Source organism: Eptatretus burgeri, chromosome 10 (genome assembly GCF_056783735.1).
Source record: "Eptatretus burgeri isolate ZD-2024b chromosome 10, Ebu_testis_v1, whole genome shotgun sequence".
NCBI classification, from domain to species: domain Eukaryota; kingdom Metazoa; phylum Chordata; class Myxini; order Myxiniformes; family Myxinidae; genus Eptatretus; species Eptatretus burgeri.
In genome coordinates, this window is record NC_140970.1 from 41,237,463 (window position 1) to 41,259,673 (window position 22,211).

The 22,211-nt window shown below is 42.5% G+C and overlaps 1 protein-coding gene across 2 annotated transcripts in view; it reads right to left on the minus strand.

The window, feature by feature from the left end:
- Positions 1–22,211, minus strand: part of LOC147018392 (rho GTPase-activating protein 24-like) — a 241,847-nt gene that overhangs the window by 115,690 nt on the left and 103,946 nt on the right. For both annotated transcript variants that reach the window (XM_085897987.1, XM_085897986.1), the window contains exon 3: positions 1,873–1,954. In XM_085897987.1, the coding sequence (XP_085754113.1) occupies positions 1,873–1,954 (82 nt within the window). The remainder of the gene's footprint in view (positions 1–1,872; positions 1,955–22,211) is intronic.

Genomic DNA, 22,211 nt, shown 5'->3' on the forward strand with positions numbered 1-22,211 from the left:
TCCAAACACTCACTTTACCTCCATTTCCCATACAACTTCCATCTCCTTGAATTTTCCTCTAGTTTTCTCTCCCTTATTCCAAATTAAAAGCCACACATCGACTGTCCTGTCACAGTCAACAGGCGGCTGTTAATGGAATTCCCTCACCCCCTCGTTCTTTCCAGGCCGGAGTTCCTCAAAGCAGTGTTCTGAGCCCTGTGCTTTTTCTGGTTTTCATCAATGATCTCTCCAACTTTCTGGAAGATCTTCTTTATCTCTTTTCTGATAACTCAACCCTCTGCCATCCCTCAGATTGGCAAGCAACAGCCTCTTCATTCTTTGCAGACCTGGGTAGAATCACAAGCTGGTCAAACACTTGGAATATGTCTTTCAATCCTGACAAATCTCACACCCTCACGATGTCTCTCCAAAAGCACCATCTGGAAAACTCCCCCATCTATTTTCTTAACACTCCCTTTGAAGAAGTCCTTTCATTCAAGCTTCTGGGTCTCACTATCTGCCATGATCTTTCCTGGGAAAGTCACATTTCCAAGCTGGCTTCCAAAGCCAGTTGATGACTGGGCATCCTCCGTCGTGCAAAGTTCTTCCTTGGTACAATTGCGCTCCTGACCACATACATAGCTTTCGTCCAAAGCCTGATGAAGTACTGATCTCCGCTCTGGGCTGGTGCTCCTGCCTCTCACCTTTCTCAGCTAAACGCTGTGGAAACCAAGGCATTTTGGATCATTGGTATCTCCCGCAGTGAAGCTGAGTCTTTGGGTCTCTCACTCTCTCACCACAAGCAGGTCAGTGCTCTTTCTGTTCTTTGACCGTCCCCCCCCTCAACCCCCCTGCTCTATCTGATGTATGTCCTCCACCCTCCCTCCACCCCCATATTTCAACTACAATGGTAAAACTACCAAAATCAAGAATCACTGTTCACCATCACTCTTTCATTCTTCTTTTTTTCTTCCTTTGGAACAAACTCCCACACACTCTTCAATCCCACTCTTCCCTCCAGGTCTTCAAAACAACTGTTCACCACCATCTCTTATCCAAAACCACAATCATTTCTACCCCTGATAATCCACCCCAAACCCACCTCCTTCAAATTCACTCCTTTACTTCCTGAAAGTCCCTGTCGTGTAAGGACCTAAAAGTCCCTGTGGTGTCCATCTTGTTTACCCTGTGCACCCCACCCCATCACTCTCCCTTCCACAGATTTCCCCATGTCTCTGTTCCCCACTGGTTTTTCCTTCCCTCTCACACCCCTCTTGTCTCCTGCTCCTCTTGTTGTGCGTTTCTGTGTGTTTGCTCTCATACAAGCCTCTACAGTGTATACAAAAAACAAAAATAACAAAAAAGTCTATGTTTCAATCTTATTTTTGTCAATTCACTGCCAACAGTTCAGGCAGTTCCCTCTATGTTGTGTACATAATATGTAAATGGCCTATATTCTCCAAATGTTTCATACACATCACCACATGAGTTTCTGAGTTATAGCTGAGGTATTAATGGTTGTGAAAATGAGGGGGGGGAGAGACTGTAAAAATACCACAAAATACATGGGTGGCTGAAATTCTGTATCACCGTTGAAAAATTTCAAAGTAAATCATATAATGAAAGAGCAAATGTTAACCTGTTGTTCCAAAATCACATTTTTAGCAGGAGAGATTCAAATTTTGAGCAGAGAATACCTTTCATCGGTTTTGGCTTTAACTCTAAAATGCCTGAAGCAAAATGCAACCTGTTTCAAGGGAGCAGGTCAAATAAACTTGCTCCAGCAGCTAAAATATGCACTGCATGACAAAAATGGATACAAGCATATTAGTCATTGAAATATGCGTTATTCTCAATGAAGTGATGACTAAATTCTGGAAATACAAAACCAACCCGGAGCAATTTCAAAGAGGAACCGCTCTTCAATAGTGGCCGCCCTTTCCAGCACTCTGTTCCCTGGAAGAAAGATGGTCCCCTGAAATGACACGGATTAATGACATGTAATGACAATAACTTAAAGGTGAAACAAAGTGCAATAGGTGAGCTTTAATAAAATGGTTAAGCAGAGAGGATTCCAAGCTTAGAAGCAATTAAAAACCTTATAAAATCACCTACTGTTGAAAAACCTGGCTTCATACCCTACGGTAACTGGTCCAGCATCGTATTTATCATTAATGATGAGAAAGCACGAAATTTTATGCAACAAAATGCCTTCCTTAAATTTACCATGGTTGTTGCACGAACAAAAAAACATGAAATCGATCATTTATCTCTCATTGACGAACCATACTGGGAGCATTGAAAGGTCATCGAGTTCATTAATGTATCACAACAGTTGCTCTGACAAAGGGGTAATGCTCAAAACGCTAGCTACACCTTGTTTCCCGTGGCAGTACACATACTATTATCTACTTTTAGTAGATAAAATCCATTGCTAATTTTCACAGCAGTGATCAACCTTTATGCAACAAAATGCCTTCATTAAATTTACCATGATTGTTGCACGAACAAAAAAACATGAAATCAATCATTTATCTCTCATTGACTACCCATACTGGGAGCATTGCAAGGTCATCGAGTTCATTAATGTATCACAACAGTTGCTCTGACAAAGGGGTAATGCTCAAAACGCTGGCTACACCTTGTTTCCCGTGGCAGTACAGAGTACACATACTATTATCTACTTTTAGTAGATAAAATCCATTGCTAATTATCACAGCAGTGATCAACCCAGGTTGTATTTCTTCGATGAGGTTGTCAAGACAGCCGCCTTATTTTCCACTTAAATTCACAGAGGCGACAGGCATTTGTGTAAATTCAATCCAGTGGATATCAATGAGTCTGAGCAAACCAAGTTCCGAGCTCTTAAGTTCAAATCCCAATGTTATAAGTCCAAATTTGAGTCGATACAATGATATTTAATACCTTAAATTAAGGAAATCTTTCAAGCAAGACTGTTGTCGGCCTTTTGGAGAATTTTGTTTAACTCAATTCAAAATATCACTTGCACTGCAAGGCCCCTTCAGCAAGATCTAACTTATGCATTTCCATCAAAAAATAAGGAAAGGGAAGTTTATCGTTTATTAAGCAAACACAGCCAAAGATGTAAATTAGGTCATCTAATTATGAGGGAAATGTGAATTCAGAGGTACTTTCTGATTGGACATATTTCAAAATGTCTGCAAGAATTGGAGGGGGGGGGACTAATGATCTTATATCGTTCAAAAATCAAATTCAGCAAAGGTTATGTTAACTGGTGCTCAATCCAACCTTGTCTTTTAAAGAAGGTATTTCTGTTAACAGAACTAATTTGAGCTTATATTTTCATGACAACTTGACAAGCAGTCACACATTCTGGGATTTACTTGTTGCATGACAACATTACAAGTTCACTGTCCCACAACCACATATTCTGCCCTTGTGTATTCAAACGATGACAACTAAATTTTCAGGAATAACTCTGAATAAAGTGGCCAATCGGTGTATATCTTCTTCCCATCAAACATGGGCCGGTTTTCCATGGAAGAAGGACAATCAAAGTTAACGATGCAAATTTGATGATGTACAGCAAGCATTTCTACTACATATATTCATATATACTCTGCTGGAATGGTCCCACGATTTCTACCCCTTCCATCACCACCACCACTACCACTACCACGATTATCCACCTTATCCACCATTGCTTTCCTTATTATAAAGTTAAATAAATATGGTACTGTATTTACATGTAGAGTGTTCGGCTCAATGTTTGAAATGAAATATATATATATATATATTACACATATATATATATATATATATATATATATATATATATATATATATATATATATATATATATATATATATATATATATATATATATATATATGTATATATATATATGTATATGTATATATATATATATATGTATATATATATATATATATATATATATATATATATATATATATATATATATATATATATATATATATATATATATATATATATATATATATATATATATATATATATATATATATATATATATATATATATATATATATATATATATATATGTGTAATATATATATATATATATATATATATATATATATATATATATATATATATATATATATATATATATATATATATATAGTATGTGGCGATGCTCACCATAACAATCAGGAGCGTCTGATGTATAAACGATGAATGTGGTCGTCATTGGTTACATATTTATTGGTATGCCATCCTGATGAGGGCAAATAAGGCTGAAAACTTGATCGGTGGTTCCGTTTGATGGTTAACTGATGATAACCAGATAGTCTGTTTGACAGTAACCAGGCCGAAGCCTCTGAGTTGGAGGTGACGCTTTGGTGTGAACTGTTTCCAATGGGGATCAGTGGAGTGCTCGTCACACTCCACACGTCTCGATATGAGCAGGAGCAATTCTCTGGGTGGCAGACGGAGGGTTGCTCCGTGTGGATTATGCTTTTTACCCTGTTAGACATAATCGGCAGCGATGCTCGCCACAAGTGAGAAGGTGCATCTGATATATACAATATATACATAAACATACATATATAGACATGTATACATACATAGAGATACATATATATATATATATATATATATATATATATATATATATATATATATATATTTTGTTGTGGTTCTGAAAACTGCATGCCTCTAAGGCAATGGCATCCATCATGCAGTGGTCCCCAGACAGTTATTTCATTAACATACTTCCAGTTAGACCTTTCCCTCATGTCTAATGGATCAAACAGGATGAAGTGTGTTGTGTGGATCCAAAAGTTAGGTCTGATTATATCTCTATCTTCATTCCAACTCTTTTCCTCTTATTCCTGATATAAATTCAAGCAGGCACTGCACCAAGATGGCCGCTTCTGAGAACCGCACCCAGACGGCTCATCGTAAAATTGCTGAGGCCTGTGTGAGTTATTCGGAGGCTGCATTGGACCTCTGGACAGGTTTACTTGTCTCTTTCTCAATCCTCTTTAAAGGGACCTTAGAGATTGGAAATAGACGGTTAGGACAGGTCAGCCGAACAAAGATGACAAGAGGGTTTGGGACACATATATATTAAAAAAACATTTCAATTGAAATCAATTTCTTTGTTATAACCTAACAGGGGTGGGCATGGACAACGTCAGGCATAGGCAATAGGATGGGGGGAGATCGTAGCGTAGGGTAGGACCGAACCAGTCTTCGGACCAGCCAACGCCACCACACTCCCTCCACAACTCCACGAGACCACACCGAGGCTGGCCGGCTACGTATGCCAACCAACTGCACCTTTCCTGGTCTGCATTTGCCATGCCTTTGCTTTGACTCCACTTGTCATAACTTGCCATGCCTATATTTGCGCTGATCTCACTTACCATGTCTTGCCATATCGCTGAACCTTGCTGTATGCACCAGGATCATCTGTTGTGGAAGTGTTTGCAGGGACTGCCATGCAGGCAGCCACATTACCGGGGACTGTTTTTGCAAAGCCCGGACATCGTTATTGATAAAGGCCAGTTCAAATGGACTGTGAGATGGCGTGTGGCCTGTCATGTTTGGGCGAGTTGCCTCCAGCAGCCAGAAACAAACAAAAAAACAAACACAAAGGACCATTTAGTGACAGGAAGACACCAGGCTGCGTGATCACCTGCAACTGCACTCATCCACAAATGTTTCATTTACTGTGTTTTCTTACCTTGAGTCATACATAGGTCCTGGGCCATGCGTAATGTAAATATTAGAAATGTAGATGGTCATAAACCACCTGTTTGTTCAATTCAATTCCAGAAATGTAGCATCAGGATGTCCGTATAAGTCTGCGAGCTCAGATACGCAATGCACTCGGTATATTATTTTTGGACATACAGTATATTTGAAATGTTACACTCAGGGATCCGTCGGTAAAGCGTACTAGGGGAAACTGCATCTATATGCCACACAAATGTTTAACAACTCGGGTCGAGTCTAGCAAAAGGGAGGGGGGGAGTGTTGTGGTTCTGAAAACTGCATGCCTCTTAGGCAATGGCATCCATCATACAGTGGTCCCCAGACAGGTATTTCATTAATATACGTGCAGTTACACTTTTCCCTCATGTCTAATGGGTCAACGGGACAAAGTGCATTGTGTGGATGTTTTAGTTCGGTCTGAGTATGTCTCTAACTTCATTCCTACTCTTTTTCTCATATTCCTGAGATTAATCCAAGCAGCGGCCACCTGTAAAAACTGCAGCCACACCCTTCACAATGAGAATGCATCCTCGCAGAAGACCAAAAGAAGCAAACAACCTCCACCACTAGACTGCTCGGAACTCGTGCAGCACAGTGATGATCTCCATCCACTGTTCAGGAGGCCAAAAGCATCAACCATACGATGGTGCCACTGTGAGGATGCGGTGTCGGAGGCCGATAGTAGAACCAAACAATAAATGCCCAACGCCGTACAGGACACACGTGGCACGTTCTTTTCAACCCATTTCATCATCTATTTTATATATATATATATATATATATATATATATATATATATATATATATATATATATATATATATATATATATATATATATATATATATATATTGTTACGGTTGTGGAAATTCGCAAACCACCATTCAGGTCCCGTAGGTGAGATATCTCTGTAAATACATGTGTAGTTAGCCCCAAACCCGTTGTTTAGAGGGGATATTGTGATTCATTCGGGCTGCGACGCTTTGAGTCAGTCGTTTTTCTTTCTCTATCTTTTATTTCAAATAAAACCCAACGAGGACGCTCGGTGGGCTTTTCGCGCCATTCTTCTCCGCACTTGTTGTGAGGAGAGAGAAGCGAGAGGAGGGCAGCTGGCCCCCGATTGGTGGATGCGCGGTGTGATGCGGCCAGGGAGGAGGAACGCCCCTCTTCGAGACCTTTCTCGAAGCGCCTCGAAGGGGGGTGGAGCAAAGAATGGGGCGGAGCAACAGGGCGGAGCTCAGAGGATATAAAAGTCGGAGACGGGGAAGCAGTTTGGTAGATGCTCTTGCTTGGTGGATGCTCTTGCTTGGTGGATGCTCTTGCTTCGTGGTTGCTCTCGTCTTCCGGCTCGCTCATCCTGATGGCCGCTGGCTGGGTCTTTTGTGGGGCAGTTGTAAGACCCCGCTGGCGGGAAGGAGCGTCCGCCATTCCCCTCTCCCGACTTTGGCCATCCACGTTTCCCCCCCCTCTATCCGCGCTGGGATAGCGCCGAACACTCGGTCCGTGGCATCGAGTGGCCAACACGTGCAGACGCGAGGCACGCAGGAGAGGACTCGCCTACCACGCTCGGGCACGGAGTCGCGGCCAGGCAGGACCCCGTCGACGGACGTCGGAGAGGGACTCGACACGCTGAGGGAAGTCGCGACTTCCATTTCTTTTGGGTTCTGTGTAAACGTGTGTGTGTGGCGCCAGTCTGGTGAAGTAAAACTGTTTAAGTGTTGCCGTGTGTCGGTCTTAGTCGGTAGTATCTCTGTGTCATTGTTTCTTTTGTAGCATTTGATATATGTGCATTCTGTTTGGCTGTATATGTGTGCTCTCCGTGTGCCGCGGAATAAATGTGCATTATGTTGAACTGTTTTTCCGTTTCGCTTCGTCTTTTCTTGAATTGAATCTCCATCTTTCTTCACGTAATGGGTTCGTCGTGGGCTTAAAACGCCGGATAATTAATCGGAACCGTCGAGGCCGACGATAACACCGCTCGGTTATCCCGATAGCACGGAACGGATTGCTTAAGCGGCCCGTGTCCGGAGTCGACCTGCGGCGAGGTGCGATCACCCGGTCTACCATCCGCGTGGGTACTTAGGTAGGTCGAGTTTGGCGAACAACCCTATCCCACGCGGGTGGCCGATTGGCACGATCGTGGTAAGGCCGAAAGGCCCACCCGTGACTAGCTCCCGGCGTTAGTCCGAGAGGGTCACGACAGAATTGTCCGTCAGGTGGGCGAGGTGCTGCGATTCGAGTCACGTGGCCATTCGCAACTATGTATATATATATATATATATATACATATATATATATATATATATATATATATATATATATATATATATATATATGTATATATCCTCTTTTCAACACAAATCTACATCCAATAATTATATCGAATCCTTTCCTTCAATTCATGGCACGGATCGGGGTTGGCACCGCGCACACCACCGCCTGTGATAAATAGCCGTGAGCATGATGGCAGACACAATAACGTCTTAGCGTCTGTCTTCGCTCACCACAACAGCCAGAGATGTCTCCCATGGATGGCAGACATCCTCCCACACTCGCCTCGATACTGCTGCTACCAAGCAGAGGCATGCTGTCCGGCCTGGATCGCTAGGGCCAGTCACTATTTCTTGACCATCTATGGCTCTCACGAAGTCCCAATGGCTCACGATTACCCAGCACTGGTTGAAAACTGAGAATGATTTGTATTTAATTTAGACAGTGTGATAAGTCTCGTGTTCTCACACTCTTAATGGTGAGCCAAACACTGTCTATTTATATGCAAAATTGAAGTAGTGCAAGGTCTTTGGCATGAACTTCTCAGCTCAGGAGGCTGAGTATATGAATATAAAGTGAAATGCGACATTCCAGTGTAATTTTCACTTTCTCGCCAACCACAGGCAAATTATTTACTGCAGTTAAATTGCAAACTTTCTTTGGGTTAGCACATCTGATTGCTTCATGACTCATAACACTCTTTTCCAAATATGTTACAACATTGAGTGGTAACATTATAGAGCTTTCAAAGGAGATGGGAAAGTTGAGAGGAGTTTTAGAAAGGGAAACAGAAAGAAATCGAGTTTTAGAGTATTAAACATAACTTGATTACATTTGTCCCACTGAGAAATCCCATAGAAATCTGAATTTATAGATGTAGTCATGATAAAATGAGATGTATATCGAGCAAGAGAATATGGAGCAGATGTGAAAAACGTAGAGGAATGTAATGTTGAGTCTTCAGCATATGAATGCTTTGGTTATTTGTTGAAGAAAGAAGATCAATGAGAAAAAATGGAAGAGTGTAAGAACAGAACTCTGAGGGACACCGCTGTTGGTAGGGAAGGAGGGAGAGGTTGAATGATCAACCATGACAGAGATGGAATGTCTGGAGAGACAGCCAAATATGAGAGCGGAGTGAAGGAGGAAATCCAAAAGATGGGAGCTGAGAGATCAGAATCTGATGCCACACACTGCTAAAAGCTTAAGAGATAAAGGGCTACAACAAAGGATTCCCCAGTCTCTCAGAGAAGGAGCCCAGACATTTGTAATGTAGGACAGGATACCACCAGTACATCTTGCCTTGCGAAAGACATACTGATGGTCAAGGAGAAGACAGATTCAAGATGATGATGGAAATGAGAATTGAGAACACGCTCAAAGACTTTGGAAATCGTAAATGTCAGAGCAATTGGAGGGTGGTTGGAAGGGTTTGAATGATCATCATCCTTTATAATAGGCTGTACTGAAGCATGTTTCCAAGAAAGAGAAAAGTTTTGGGTTTTTTAACAGAAGCGAAATAAACGAGAAAGCACAGGTGCGAGTTCTGAAGCACACTCCTTCAAAATACAAGAGGAATGCCATCTAGTCCATTCATATGCGTTACGTGTGTTAAGAGAGTAAGTACCTTTTTGACTTTCTGAATAGAGTTGTAAGGGGATACATGGGGTTAGTAAAGGGTGCATCAGTGAGTGTTTGAATGTTCAAGTCATGCATTATGGAACTAGAGGAGAAAAAGAACCAAAAAGAGTTACTTTGTCAGTGGAAGAGACAGCTATAGTTTCAACAGAACAGAAAAGCAAAAGAAAGGCAGTGTGACCGAAGTTGTTGGAGATATTTTTGGCAAAAGACCAGAAAGACTAATTCGTGAAAGAAGAGGAGAGGTTGTCATACTTCCTTTGGATAAAGCAATGCTTCGTCTCATGAATAACATTTCCAATCATGTAAAGCAGATATGAAAGTTCAATGTGAGTGAGAAGAATAACTTTTTTCAGGTCTGACATGCCACATCCCTTGCGCGAATGGCCGCAGAACAGGAATGGTTGAACCAGGAATTACTAGAAGAGATGGTCTTCAAAGAGAAGGGGATATAAGCCTCCATTCCTGCAAGAATAACTTCAGCCATACGCTATGCAAGGACAGATGCATCACCTGAGGTGAGGCAGTAATTTTCCCAAGGAAAATTTAAACAGAATTTCCATAAGCCAGTCCAGTCAGCACTATTAATGTGCTAATACTGCCATTTAGAAGATATATATATATATATATATATATATATATATATATATATATATATATATATATATATATATATACATATATTTATATATATATATACATATATATATACATATACATATCCAATAATTATATACTACATCCAATAATTATATCCAATCCTTTCCTTCAATTCATGGCACGGATCGGGGTTGGCACCGCGCACACCAATGCCTGTGATAAATAGCCGTGAGCATGATGGCAGACACAATAACGTCTTACCGTATATATATATATATATATATATATATATACATACATATATACATATACATACATATATATACATATATATATATATATATATATATATATATATATATATATATATATATATATATATATATATATATATATATATATATATATATACATATACATATATATATATATATATACATATATATATACATATATATATATATATACATATATATATATATATATACATATATATATATATATATATATATACATATATATATACATATATATATATATATATATATATATATATATATATATATATACATATATATATATATATATATATATATATATATATATATATATATATATATATATATATATATATATATATATATATATATATATATATATATACATATACATATATATATACATATATATATACATATATATATATATATATATATATATATATATATATATATATATATATATATATATATATATATATATATATACATATATATATATATATACATATATATATATATATATATATATATATATATATATATATATATATATATATATATATATATATATATATATATATATATATATATATATATATATATATATATATATATATATATATATATATATATATATATATATATATATATATATATATATATATATATATATATATATATATATATATATATATATATATATATATATATATACATATATATATATATATATATATATATATATATATATATATATATATATATATATATATATATATATATGTATATTTATATATATATATATATATATATATGTATATATATATATATATATATATATATATATATATATTTATATATATATATATATATATATATATATATATATATATATATATATATATATATATATATATATATATATATATATATATATATATATATATATATATATATATATATATATATATATATATATATATATATATATATATATATATATATATATATATATATATATATATATATATATATACACACACTTTCTGAGGGTTGCCCGAGCCTACATACTGCCCCCGTGGCATTCTGGCGCTACGGGTCCCATTTCCGATGGGTCGCCCGTGCCCACTATACAAACCCGGCCCCTCTTGGGCCCTTGGCCTACTCTGGCCGACTCGTCCAGTGCCGGGGGTGCCCACTAAACAAATACTCAACTTTCCACAGCCACGCTCCCAGCCGGTCCATGAACTCTTGCACCCCTCCAAACGGGTTTCGTGCCTTCGCTCGATACCAACAACAAAACGACCTCCTGTTAGTAAATTTGACTAATCCACTAGCTAACATGAAACTGACCCTGGGGTCACTTGGGTGGGAATCACTGCTCCCCCCAACCAGTCATTCGCACCATGCATACCACATTCGCTCCACTCGCACACTTGGGCCCACTGTCCCACACTCATTCCTCACACACTTTCCATTTTGCAACTCACACCAACACTCCACACTGCCATCCTTCTAACTAAATCCCCTGATGATCTCGTGCTCCCTCGTCATCCCTTAAAACTCATGCACATCCCACTTACTCTATGTAGCTAAACTACATCTCCACTACACATTCCAGTCTGTCCATGTCTCCAAAAATCCAAAAAATTCCCATTTCCTAAATCTGAATGAAAATCCCTCTGACTAATCCATTCCACAGACTCCATGAGGACTTGTCCCTGCCCCATGAAGCCAGTCTAACTATCGCTAACCCATCCCCCTAACTAGTAGTTCCTGTGCCCCCTCTCAGGGGGGGGGGATGTTCCACCCCTTGCCTAGGGAATCCTGTTCACCCGAAGCGAGGCTTGCTTTTTTTTGAATGCATGCACCAGCGTGGCAACTCGCAACCTGCGCTCTTTCCCCGTGACATCATGGCAGGTGCCCGTGCTTCGCGCACCTCGTCCCTCCTCGGACGGTACCATCTGGCAGGGATTTCCCTTCTGCCGGATTCCAACCCTGCAGCCACGACGTCACCCTGCGCATCAAAAACAAGCCTCACGTTTTGAAGGGTTCCCCCCACGAACACATGTGCTCTGCTCGTCAGAGCTTCACACACATGCTCGCCTGGAGAACCCATCCGGTCCAAATCCATTATCCAGCCCACCTTCTGTCCATCCGCGGGATCGGCTAATCCACCGCGTGCATTTACGGACCGGGCTTCACTCCCGCAGGCGTGCACGTGGCGGCCTTGTGCGTTGCACGGCACGGACCCCGCGCTCGCTGCCGTGCAAACCCGGCATGGTCCCCAAAATAGCTACGGCCGCTACTCGGCCTTTGTCCACCATCAGGCACCGTCTCCGTCGCACTCTCGCGCACAAACTTACACATGCCACGACGCTCACACACCTCGACATGACATTCACACCGGGACATGCGGTTGCATGTTCGCGCATGCCAACCACCATCTCTCCCTCACATACAGCGACCTCACACACGCGGTCTCTCTCACACACGCTGTTCCTTCCACCCTCGGTGTTTCTCTCACACACTTCGAAACCACACACGCTGTTTCCCTCGCACACTCTGTTCCTTCCACACTCGGTGTTTCCTTTACACACGGCGGGCTGGAAGCACGCATTTCGGCACACTCGCTACCAGGCACACCATATCACTCACACACGCGGTCCCTTTCACACGCAACCTTTCGCCCACGCCATGCGTGCGTTTCAGCACACATTTCGCCACACTCGTGAACACACACACCGGGACATTTACAATGGGGAATCGCGTCACCAAAAAGGTTCCCGGGGCCTTCATACCCCCCCCCCCCAAGCTTTGTGTGCACCCGTCAACAGCACTCGCCCCTCTACCTCACAAAGCTCGCCCGGACCCACCTGGTCGAGATCCACTTCAAGGGAGCATAGCGTCTCCCTCCATTCCTGAAGGAGGCTATCCGGCTGCTTGCACCGGGTCACGAGACATTCCCCGAGCTTCCCCTCATCATACTCCGCTACCTCCATGTGTGTGTGCTCGTCTTTACTTTCGTGTTTATCGTGTGGTCTCTCCTCTACCGTTTCTACCTCCCGAGTCCCTATTATTCCTTTTATTATTTCCGCCGTCTCTACGTGTCTTGCCGTACATGCCTCTGTCACCCCATTTAATTTTTCCCTCTGTGTCACCGTCACTTTCTCTGTCACCTGCACGAGTCTCGTCTTACACGTCCTCCGTATTACTTTGTCCTCCACACGGGGCCGACACAGTCCACACTCCCCACAGCTCGCTCGCTCCAGCACGTGGCGCCGCAATTATGCCCGCCTGCAGGCATCGCCCCACGCGCCGCATTTCACCCCGCAATTGTTGCATGTTCCCATCCATATTGATATTCAAGCCATCCATCTTTTTATTCATGCCATCAATATTATTTTCCATCCTGCATGCATTTGTTTTTATTTCATTTGTGTTTGTTTCCATCTTGCTGTTTATTTGTTGCATATTCATATCCATTATGTTTTTCATTTGTTGCGCGATCATTTCCACCATCTGTGCGACGACCGATGGCTCAAGCAGGGCCGATCCGCCATTATCAGTCTCGGTTTCGCTGGGGAGGGACCTTGATGGAGGAGGGGAGGGGGGGGGTGTCATCCACCGCGGCCACCACCGCTGCGCCCATTTCGGGTTCTGGGTTCATTTGTGGGGGATGTTCAACCTGCATAACGGAGCTTTCGTCCTGGGCCATAGACTCTAACAATACATTTATTTCTAAGCCACCCTGCTCCCGTTTGCCTTGAACCGCCATCTTGCTTATCGGAATAATTTTTAAATGCTCGCAATTTGATGGGAATCGAGGGTCGCTCCACACACCCCTGATCTGATTCCCGTTAATTTAGTTGGAGGCGGGATGGATTCGAATCCCACTCCTGACACCAGTGTTGTCGATTTCCCGCCCGTCGGCGTGTGAACGACCACGTCTCACCAATAGCGGTCGCTTCACCCACCGAACAGACAATCCAGTCGCGGCTTTCTGGATCAACGCCGGAAACCAGCCACGGGTGTGTTTTTAAGCACACCACAACCTTGTCCGCACTCTACCCACGCGCTACAGGGTCCGATCGCCAAATCTTCTATTTACCTAATTATTCGCGCGGGTAGGTTACCGAGAGATTGTACCTCAACAGGACCACTTGGAAATGAGCCACTTAAGCAGCTCGCTTCCTTTTGGGATAACAGAGCGGGGTATTATCACGCAGTCCCGTTGGACCCGATCACTTTACTGGCTATTTAAAAACCAACGAATATTCCGCAATACAAGATGGCATTTCAATGGGGGAATGGACGCAACGAACAGGTTTACATTCACACAAGGACATTTATTATAATAAAGCACGTATGCAATTCAACAAGGCAAAACACGCATGCAATTATACAAGCAATAAAAGCACGACAAAAGAACTACGACTGTCTATAGGAAATGCAATGCAAACATTTACAGCAGACAAATCACTTAACAATTTCCGACTTATTAGACGGGCCCACGGACAAACGTACGCACACACACCCAAGAAATGGTGGCACAGGCCTTTAATAACGAGCTCCAGCTCGGAGGACAGGTGAGCTGAAACCCAGAGCCTATCTCAAACCTCTTCACCTCGTGTGGTCTTCAAGTTGTTCGGACCCGGGCTCCAGCGAGAGCGAGCTGGATCCAATCGCCATGAGCTGCGATCCTTTCCGAGCTCCCGCGAATCCTCCCGCGCTTCTCAACACGTTCTTCCCGGCGCCGATCCTTCCTGTCGATGCATCTCTTCCCCGAGGAACCACCTCCACGAAGAGGTCGATGAGTCGCACCAAGCCAGGAACCAAAATGGAGAACAAAGAGCTCCACGAATCAAGAAGAAGAAGCCACCACTCGCAGCTCAAGCCGAGTGACTGGCTTAACTTTCTTCCAAACAGGGCAGCTTGAAGCAAAAAGCTCTCCCGAGCCAAGCAGAAGCCGAAGCTCATGGAACCATCAAAGCAAAAATCCTCCAAAAAGTCTCCTCCTGAGCCAGGCCTCAGCCGAAGGAAAAAGCTTCCGAAGGCCTCAACCCTAACGCAAGCCAAGCAGGACCCGACGGTCTGCTGAACGACTCCCCTCAACTCCCTTCTCCAACTCTGCCCACGAACAAAAGAAAAGATCTCCTCTTATCCTTCTCCCGCTCCCGGCGTGACTCATGACTCATGCCCTCGTGCTCCACCCCCCGCTCAGCCATGGGTGCGCGGGAGTTGTTGACATCATGAGTCACGGGATGGCAGGGTGGTTCTTTCTCTTCGCGGAAGAGGGGGAGGGATGTCTCCATTGTTAGTTCCCTAACTATTAAATCGATCCGCAGCGCATCTAATCGATTTCTGAGCATTTAAACAATGAAAGGTGAGCTATCTCGGGAACAAGCACTTATCGACATAGCTGACTAAAGGAACCTGTATGTTGTGTGCAATCGAATTCCCAAATTTGTAACAATATATATATATATATATATATATATATATATATATATATATATATATATATATATATATGTTTTTGTGGGCCGGGGGTCGGGTGGGAGGGCCACTCAGGAGTGAAAGCTACCGAGGCTCCCAGCAGACTCCCCAGAGTTGTAGGCCGTCACACACAGATAATTGCATGATGCGGCGGGTCGTTAACCGACCGTGAATGCCAATAACTCCTGTCTATGGGTTAACCAGGTTACCAAATTAATCACGTGATTTATTTACCGGGGAACACGCCCTCGGTGCGCCTTGTCCAAACCGGATCACCTTACTGGATCAGATGCAGCCGAGCGACACTGCCAAGCACATACCGGCCAAAAGGAATAGATCATTGGGAATAAAGTCCCGGTTGGGTTTGGATACGGACCATGTTGGATCAATGAAAGAAGAGACAAAAACAAGCTCGGAACATTTCTACAAAAGGATTTATTTACAAGCAGGCGAGGAAAGTTATGTGGTACAGTGAATCGTTTTATTGGGGTGTGTTATGCAGGGATAGAAAGAAGCAAGCGGTGCGCTTGGACAGGCACAAGGACAATCCCAACTTATGTGGACAGGCACAAGGACAACACGCACACACACGCGCGCGCGCGCGCGCACACACACACACACACACACACACACACACACACACACACACACACACACACACACACACACACACACACACACACACACACACACACACACACTGAAGAGGACTTATTGAAGCAAGAATGGAGCGGAGATGAGGCTACGGTCTCTCGGTACATTGTACAAATGACTGCCCAAACACACCACCAATACGTTTGGAGGGACTGCTCCATGGTGCGACACCTCCCCGACAGCTGGCGCACCATCTTTCGCTTTGTGGGGGCTTCGTGCAGCTAGCGTTGAGACGCGGCCGTTGGCGTGAAGGAGGGACTTGAGTTGGGAGGGTGAAGTCCAGGCGACGATGGCAGGAGGCGGAGTCTTGGCGATGACGAAAGAAGGCGGAGTCGAATTCCAGCTTGAGTGGGAGGTGAGGCAGGGAAGAGAGAGAACGAACGGCCCTGCTCCGACCTTTATAGGCCCCGTGGCACGGGCGGGAGGCCACCCCAAAGCGATGCATCGTCACCCGAATCGGGTGCTCTGATTGGCCCTGGGCCCCTGCGTGGCATGGCCTCGATGGCCGGAAGCTGTAACATTCCACTTCTGGCGAGGTGGCCCCAAGCCGTGAAAATATCTCGCTTCGACCTCACGACATGATATGAATCGCCCACACCGAACTCCGCGCCATGAATTGCCTTACAAGAACCCCCGGGCCATGCCCTGATGACTGGCCGAGGGTGGCGTCGGCGCGCCCAACCAGCGCTGGTTAATGTGCCTGCTCCATGATGCGCCACGCGGCCCGGGCTCTGCAGCATGCCTCTTCCCAATCGCAGCTTCGCTGGCTGTAGAGGCGAGAAGGTAAGATGTTATGGCAAACCCATGCACAGATGGTAAGATGTGTCCATTCGTGCCCTGCTCCGTACGGTAATAAGGTGTTACGAGCAAAGCAGGGGTCTGCCTTCGAGCATGTTCTGTACAGTGCGCGCAGATCCGCCATGGCCCACGTGGTCAGCGCTCACATTCGCCCGATTCTGCGACCGTGTGCGCAGGGCGGAACCTGATCAATATAATTAGTCCAGAAATGGGTTGAAAAGTACGCGCTGCCCGTATCTTGCACAACTGTATCCCGTACATCATGGCGTGGTTGTTGTTTTTATATTATCGGCCTCTGACACTGTAGCTATTGGCACCAAGCTGCCAGCCACGCTCTCGCCGATATTGGGTCATTTGCTTCTGTGTTGTGAAAAACACCATCCGTGCAGCCTCTTTCAGAGATATTCATTCGTATGCCTTTTCAATGCAACCGGTGTAGCCTGGTGTTGGCTCAGTGGTTAGGGTGGCGGCTTGGGATCCCAGGGTCCTGAGTTCAAGCCACGTCGGCCGCTGAATTAATACACCAGGGGGTTGACTCAGCCTGCCATCCTTCCGAGGTCAGCGAAATGAGTACCAGTTCCAGTGTGTGTACTGCTAGAGGGGCACTGCATGAGGGACACAGTTGCGCTTCAAGAAATGATAGCTACCCTGGCAGCTAAGCTGCCATACGACCCCTAATGCAACCGGCAATCTCATCCCAGATCATAAGAAGCTCGAGTCGATCATCTCGAGCTGCCGAGCATACTGTATAACTTTCTGCAAAAGTTGGGTTGAGGGATTGCTCGAGGACGGAAGCTCTGTGCTGTCAATGCTCGTGCAGTGCCGTCGCGGCCTTTCTATGCCCCTCCCCCACAGAAGTTTGTTTGAGGGTATCGCTGTATCCTCGCAGCCGCGGCACGTGCTGCACGTGTTGGACTCAAATTCGGATTTACCTCAGAAATAAGCAGAAAAGAAGAGTAGAAATGAAATTTGCGGTGTAATCAAACCAAGCTATGAGATCCCCACAACACATATCCTATTTGACCCACTAGACAAAAGGGAAGGGACTATCTTAACATATATTAATGGAATAACTGTCTTGGGACCACTATGTGTTGGATGCCATTGCCTTGGAGGCATGCGGTTCCGAGAACAGCAACAATATATGTCTATATATATATATATATATATATATATATATATATATATATATATATATATATATATATATATATATATATATATATATATATATATATATATATATATATATATATATATATATATATATATATAGATGATTGGTTCAAAGCTATTCAAATTTTATTAATTTCAGAATCAAATATTGAAACAAATGTCTCAGCATTCATAATTGTCTATAAAATCAAATACTACCTTCTTGAATGTCAAAAATAGCCTAAAAGCAGATACCCATTACTTTGCAGCAACCTGTATGGATATATGATTCATGTTTTTTTACATTCCTCTTTCAAAGTAATATTGAAAGGAAGGTGGTTGCTTTGCAGTATGCCACCATTATAACCCATTCTCTTTATAAAAGTTTGATTGAGCAAATAAATTGGTCATCGTTTAATGCATAGAAATATATAAATAGCATTTTTTTTCCAGAGGGGAACGACACATGCTGGCTTTGTAATACCAAAAGCATTGTGGTTATATTGTATATCGAGGTGGTTGGTTGTGGATACCGAGATCATCATTTAGGCAAAAGAGAGTACATTTTATTAATAAGGAAAAGTATCACCATGTTTTCCATCAAGGAGGAACAATGTAATTTGCACACTTGTGAATTATAGTGTTCATCTATTTATTATCCCACGCACGTGAAACGAAAGGCGGGGTTAAGCAAGTGGGAATAATGTCCATCCATCCATCCATCCATCCATCCATCCATCCATCCATCTTATTCAGTTTATGATCGAGGAACAACTAATTTAAATCGAATGTTATATTTTGAGCATGAATCGGAACATGAGTATAAAGGCACAAATCTTTCATGAATATGAAGATTGGCTCAGAATTTGTCCTGATCACACATGCTCAGAGAGGATGGAGGGAGATAATCTTTATACTCTGCCTGTCTGTCTGGCAGTCAAACGAAATTGAAAATCATTCCAAACAGGAAACTTACTGTTTTTAAGGATTTCATAAAGGACATAAACAACAGTTATGGATAACTAATGTAACGTGTTAAATAAGGTGGTATACTAGACACTGGGGAAATGGTGGCAAAACCTGGAAATTTGTTTCTCCTTTACACTCCTTTAGACCTCTTAAGCCTTTTATGAGTCTACTTCCAGTTTCACCAGAGGGGCCAATAGGTTTGTCATCCGTCTGTCCCACTTATGGTTTTTCTGAATTTTTTTCCCCCATACCTTTTAACATATTCAACTGAAAACTAGGTATATGGCTTTATTATGATAAGTCACAGAACAAGTTCGAGTTTCAGAGCATGTCGTCAATTTTTCAGAGTTATGCCCTTTTTAAACTTGGAAAATATCGCATATTATACATGGGTCAGTGTTCAGCTGCCCTGACTCCACCCCACTGCTTTACACCCATTGGCTGGACAGCTGGCCTGACTCTACCCCAATAAAATCATGTGCTGCCATTGCATGAAGCAGTAGAAATTGGCAGGCCTCAGGCCTTTGGCCTGGTGTTAGGCGATGGCCCCGTGCAATTGGAATCATCCCAGGTATATAACCATGATGTATTATATATGCAAATTAGCCATACGCGTTTTTTCTTCATGTATGTACATCGCGTTATTTTCATTATTTTTGAAAATATTTTCGGCTCTGAACGCGCCTTTACATTCTGACCAAGTAAATGAACATTCATTGGGACCGGTAGGGGACATGCATTGCAAAGAATTCTCACCCTTGTTTAAATTTAATTTTATACTTGAAGACTATAATCTAACCGGGCGTAGTGGCGTGCGCCTGTATTCCGGCTACTCGGAGGCTTGGGTTGGAGGATCGCTTGAGGACGGGAGCTCTGCACTGAGCCGCGCTATGAGACAGTGTAGGGCAGCCCAGAATCATGGCGAAACCAAATTCTTATCCCTGTGTCGTAAGAGGCGACCTGGGTTGCGTCAGGAAGGGCATCCGGCGTAAAACCTATGCCAAATCAGTATGCGGATCATAACGGATGATCCGCTATGGCGACCACTAAGGGGAGCAGCTGAAAGACGAACAACAACAACTTGAAGACTATAATCTCTCCAGCAATTTCAAGAAAAAGAGCAATCAGACATTGCAGACCCTCGCCAGGGCTTGTTTTATGTGGTGTTTGTGTAGTTTTATGTAGTGTATTTTGTGTGGTGTCTATGTACTGGTGAATTACGTAATTAATAATAGACAAAACTAGAACTGCTACTTTATAACTGCTGGCAGTGACAACCAGGTACCAGGATGTCCCGCTTCGATGCAACCTCTCTTTGATTGGACACCTGACCCTGACCCATGATGTTTATTATTATTCAATTGAATTCAGAATTGGATTGAAATAAATTGAATTCAAATCAAATGGAAGACCAAATAGGTACAGTCCTGCATTGGAGTCATCAGAAGGAACCCGAACAGGCAAAAAAGCAAAGATGGAGTCATCGGGGGAACCAGGATAGGATTTGGGTTTCAGTTGCTACTCTAACCTCAAACCCATCCAGGCACAGCCAAGTGAGCCTTATTGAAAAAAAAAAGAAAAAAAAGCCAGATTCAAAAAATTAAATACTTCTGCCTACTAGACCATACGTCCAATCAGGGTGAAAGTTAAAACATATATTCCCCATCCTGAATAGATCATAATTGTGAAGTTTCACGTCAACTGATGAAGCGGTTCAAGAGAATTTTTTTTTTGAGATTTTTGCTCAATCCAATATGACTGCCAGACTAAATGACATGAATTATTTGTGAATAGCCTGGTATCCCCAAGGCTTGGGGAATATTTAGGTGAAGTTTCCCCTCGATCTGTCCAGCCGTTCTGGAGAAGATTTTTATTGGTTTGAGAGTAAATTCAACATAGCTGCCAAACCATGTGACCTTTGACATCATATGTGTGAATGTTTTGTTCCTCATGGATAGGCGGTCATACGTGTAAAGTTTCGCCTCTCTGTTCAGCCATTTCAGAGAAGCTTCTTGAAGGTCTAAAAAACACCAAAAACAATATGGCTGCTGAATCATGTGACGATGACTTCATTAAAAAAATTTTCTGTGAACCAATTTCGCCCTCAATGACCCTCAAAAATTTTCATACTCATCAGATGTAGCATTATACACATGCAATTATGACATCATAATGAAGGTACCAATGATGTCCAAAAAATCACACTTATTCCCCATGAGGAGTACTTGCCACATGCCAGGATTCGATTTTTTTCCTTGGTGTGGTTTCAGAGAGATGCCCAAAGCTTTTCGTTTTTCCAACATGGCTGCCACACCATGTGACCTAGTACATCATAATTATCATTATAACATTCCACATGAGTAGTCGCTCCGATGGTGAAAATTTTGTCTCAATCCGACAAGCGGTTGCGGAGAAAACAATAAAGTTCTGTGCAGACAAACGAACAAACAGACCCAAATGCAATACACTCTCCTTTGGCGAGGGTAACAAATCACCTTCATAATACTTCCAAGAACCATGCAATACGTCAATACATAGTATCAGAGGGCATGGTATGTTGGGGTAAAGAAGAGGCCACCATAATGGCGATGTACAATGATGATGGATGCTACATTTGATGGTG